Raw genomic sequence first — 4075 nt, 5'->3', positions numbered from 1 at the left:
AATGCTTCTTTTGATCCTATAGCGGCGGAATGTAGTATATTATTACGTAATTTTTCAGTTAGTTCTGTTATTTATCATCCTAGAGGGAGTAATTCTGATGCGCACAATGTGGTGTCGCTTGGTAAGTTGTATGGATCCCGGACCTGGATAGGTGGCTTTCCGGCGATGAATTCTGTAATTCCGGCTGTTTCTGGCCCTTTGCTTTATTGAAAGTATTTCCCATGTCTAAAACAAAATGATTCATAATGTTGAAAACAAACCACAAAATCCTAATTTCTAACCTAAAACACACATTTGAGTGGATTTTGCATAAAATCTAAAAAGTTCAAAAATGACTTACTTGATTATGGTTGTTTTTTGTTGATTGATTGTGGTTGGATGCTCGATATACTGGTGTTTGATGCTTTCGAACAACTTCGGTTGCAAATGTGGTTGATTTGGTGAAAATAAAATTGAGAGAATTGTTGTGTTTATTTTTGAAACTGTAATGGGAGGGGAAGATGCAGCGTGCCTTTTAGGTGTTCTAAGAACCGGAAATATACTTACGATTTCATACCGTAGTTATATTTCCAGTTAGTTCCAGCGTTAATGTTTATTATAGTGCGAACCGAAAATGCATTTCTGATTTTGATAAACATTTTAGAAATTTTACGTCATGCACTAGAAAAACATGAGGTGAAATAAAAAATTCTCTCAATTTTAGAAAAATCAAGATGACTAGCAAATTGTTTAAATGTACAAGCCACACATTTGATATATTTTGGAATAATTGAACGTATTCCCGTAAGTTAGATTACACCATAAAAATCATGCAATATGACAAAAAAATCAAGTAAACTATATATAAAATAAAATAACCAACCAATTCAACAAACACTCCAATAAACAAATTACTTTCATGAATAAGGAAGTTTCTAGGAATGACTTTGTCTGCAACCAAATAGTTAGTTTTCACATTGAACCATCTCAGTGACTCATAATTACAATATACAAACACACACACTGCTTAAAAAAATATAAAGGACTGTAGTGGGGGAAATGCATTATCAAGTTGCTTCATGGACTATTGCTGCCTCAATCAATCTGGGACTTTCCTTCTTCCTCTGTACCAAAAAATTCAAATGAAGAATTACAAGCATTCTGGAAAAATTCGTCATTACTAAATGCCAATTTAATTATCTTGTCGTATTTATTTTTCGCATCCAAGAATCCATGCTCAAATTCAGCATAATCCTTCAATCTTTCTGGATCCGTATTAAGCTGTTTAACGGTCTCTCGAATGTGTGAAGTCATCACTTCACATATCTTCGAGAGACCATCATTAACACGGCCGAACAAATTATACATTCTACCCAAATCCTCGTATTTATCATCACAAAGCATGTTTACTAACCCAGAGTTCTCCATATGGATTAATGTAATCATGTGATTCTCAATCATCTCTTTCTCGACCACATCCGTAATCTTCTTTTCAGTCTTAGGGTCCAAGTAATGTCTCACTCTCTCTATTTCCTCATTCAGACGCCTCTCAGTTTCTTTGAGATAATCCCCGCATTCACAACACTCAATAAATTTAAGGGATTCAGCCTTGTAGAACTCAGTTGAACCTTGCAGAAACGGAGTCTCGAATTCTTGTTCATAAACAGAAGGACCTAAATCCATCAGCATCTTTGTTATGTTTCTTATCAGTTCTACATTAACATCTTCCCCGACACGCTCGCTATATACTAATTCCAAAAGCGTACTCGATAGTCGAGTCCTTATCTGGTTTGAGTAAATAACATTTTCTCTCCATAGGTTTAGGCCAAGTTCATAAACAGGTGTCTTCTGGGTGCTTGGGACATAGGTCCTATCCATGTACATCAGCATATCTCTAATCATATGTAAAGCCTTATTATAATCATTCCATTTTCGGTTTAATTCTTCAAGAACCAAACCTTCATAAGCGGCTTCAACAGATCTAGCTATCTCATTAAGATGAGAAGTCATGGTGGCAACTAGTCCAGAATATAGCTTTTCGCCGAACTTGTGAAGAATCATATTGTAAGCATGTCTAAATCCAAAAAATATATTAGAAACATGAAATTTATAGCTCACAAATTTGTCTCTCAGATTTCATACAAACAACAAGAAAGTCTTATAACCAAAACATGAATATGCAATTAAAGAGCTATTGAATATAACCTGTAAAGATCTTCGAAATCAAGATGACTATTGTTGTGGATGAATATATCATGAATTGCACGTTCCAGAATGTTCCATGTCTTGTCAGCATAGTTCTGATCCTTGATGTCTCGGTATTTGAAAGCCTCTATCTGAAATTTTCTGTTCTGGTTACTCATCTTCTCCTTAAGCTGAAGAGATGTCCTTGAAACAAGGATTTATTTATAACAATAAAAATACTACTTTAATAGAAAGTAGACTGAAAAAGACGACTTTGGTGAATGACTTTCACACACACATGTATCTTCTGCGAATCTCAAGGTTATTTTCCACAATATGTAAACAATAATTTGTTTCAAGACTCTATTAACTTTAAAATTGTTGAATTTTGACTCCAATTTCAAATCTTCTCTTATGTTATATTATGCTCTGTCATATTTTTATTTTAAACTCAAACTCATTAATTCAAAATCATAAACTGCTTTAATGTTAACTGATTTTATTTGTATTCTCATTGTCGGTTTAAACTAATTTATTAGTTGAATATTGTTTCACAACCCAATTGAATTTGAATGTAGTGATAGTGATGAAGAGCCGCCTTAAAAAAAATTTAAAAATATATTTAAAATAATATGGAAGCTAATTTCCGAACGTCCCTTACATACTTACATACATAAAAAAGTATGGAAGTTATTTCACAATTCGTGAATATTACAGAAGTTAAGTTCCGTGATAATAAATTTCCATTGTTAGCATATTTTAATGAATCTTATACAATTCAATCAAATCATATATTGATCACAAAATACAATCCAAAATACAATATATAATTCAATCAAATCATACATTTATCAAAAGTAACAACAAAATAAAAACTAAATTAAATCAACAACCAGTCCGGGTCGGGAAACTCATCATCATTTCTGCCCTCCTGATCAGTCGGCGCATAACCACCCGCATTTTGGTTTCCATCAAACGATTGCAGAAATTGCTGCATTTGGGCCTCCATATCCGATTGTCTCTTCGCTATGACCTCCATTTGCCGCTGATGCACACTCTGCATTGCCTCCATTTGGGCCTTCAAAGCCACTTCACGTTCCGCCGCATCGCGTCTCGCCTCGTTTACCGTCAATTGTCTTACGGTTTCTCGCTGTTCCGGTGTCAAAGTTACGGGACGTGAACCTCCTTCCCTGTCCATAACTCTTTGGAATAGAGTTCTATCATCTGGTCTCAAGGTGCCTGCCATATTTCCACCACCAAAAAAACACCCGTTAGGCCCCTTGCCGCCAATGACTTCACTCCAAAGATAAAAATCCACTTCCGGATGAAGCGGCTCTCCCGGTCTTGGAGTATATTGTGGGTTAATATTCAAAAATCGTACAAGCAATGCCTGATAATCATCCTACACATACAAAAAAAATTAAGTTAAATATAATTTAAATAAAATTAAATTGACTAAATAATATATGAAAAATAGCCACGTGATTTTCACGCTGCAAATTTAGTTGCCACATGATTTTCACGCCACAACTTCTCACTTGCCACATGAAAATCACAACACAAAAGTTGCCAACAAATTAAAAAAATTTGAACAACGTCAATTAAATAACTTACCATAGCTTTTTGTGTACGCTCGTCAACAAAACCTCCTGTTTTCTTTGTCCGAGTCCTTGCAATCAACTCGGTCATCAGAGGTGGTCTATTCAATTCCTTAGCCTAAAGGCAACCCCCTTTTTCAGATGCTCTCATCTTCTTTGCATTTTCAGATTTAGCCAGAAACTCATCACTCTCCCAATATTTAAGAAGTTCCTTAAAGACTTCTTCTCCTATCCAATTGGGGCGGATGCCATGAAGTTCCCAACGCTTTCTAACACGTCGTAGCATGTCAGAAAGTCGTCTTGAAGTTTCTGCC

The 4075-nt window shown here is 35.1% G+C and overlaps 1 protein-coding gene across 1 annotated transcript; it reads right to left on the bottom strand.

Annotated features, from left to right (window-relative positions):
- Positions 1 to 1074: 1074 nt before the first annotated feature.
- LOC131649580 (cullin-3A-like) lies at positions 1075 to 2591 on the bottom strand. Its single transcript, XM_058919334.1, has 2 exons — positions 2185 to 2591; positions 1075 to 2053 (listed from the first exon to the last, which is right to left on the bottom strand). The coding sequence occupies exons 1-2, from the start codon at positions 2340 to 2342 to the stop codon at positions 1075 to 1077; spliced, it is 1137 nt and encodes a 378-aa protein (XP_058775317.1). The 5' UTR covers positions 2343 to 2591.
- Between the last annotated feature and the right edge of the window lie 1484 nt (positions 2592 to 4075).

Source organism: Vicia villosa, linkage group LG2 (genome assembly GCF_029867415.1).
Source record: "Vicia villosa cultivar HV-30 ecotype Madison, WI linkage group LG2, Vvil1.0, whole genome shotgun sequence".
In the NCBI taxonomy this organism is placed as follows: Eukaryota; Viridiplantae; Streptophyta; class Magnoliopsida; order Fabales; family Fabaceae; genus Vicia; species Vicia villosa.
Note: the sequence above shows the minus strand (reverse complement) of the source record. Positions and strands in the feature narration are given on the sequence as shown.

What these genes read in the sequence shown, in the direction of transcription:
- LOC131649580 (XM_058919334.1), bottom strand. Translation starts at nt 2,342, where the DNA reads ATGAGTAACCAGAACAGAAAATTTCAGATAGAGGCTTTCAAATACCGA. An exon ending in GATTTCGAAGATCTTTACAG is followed by an intron (nt 2,054 to 2,184) that starts GTTATATTCAAT and finishes TTTTGGATTTAG; the next exon opens with ACATGCTTACAATATGATTC.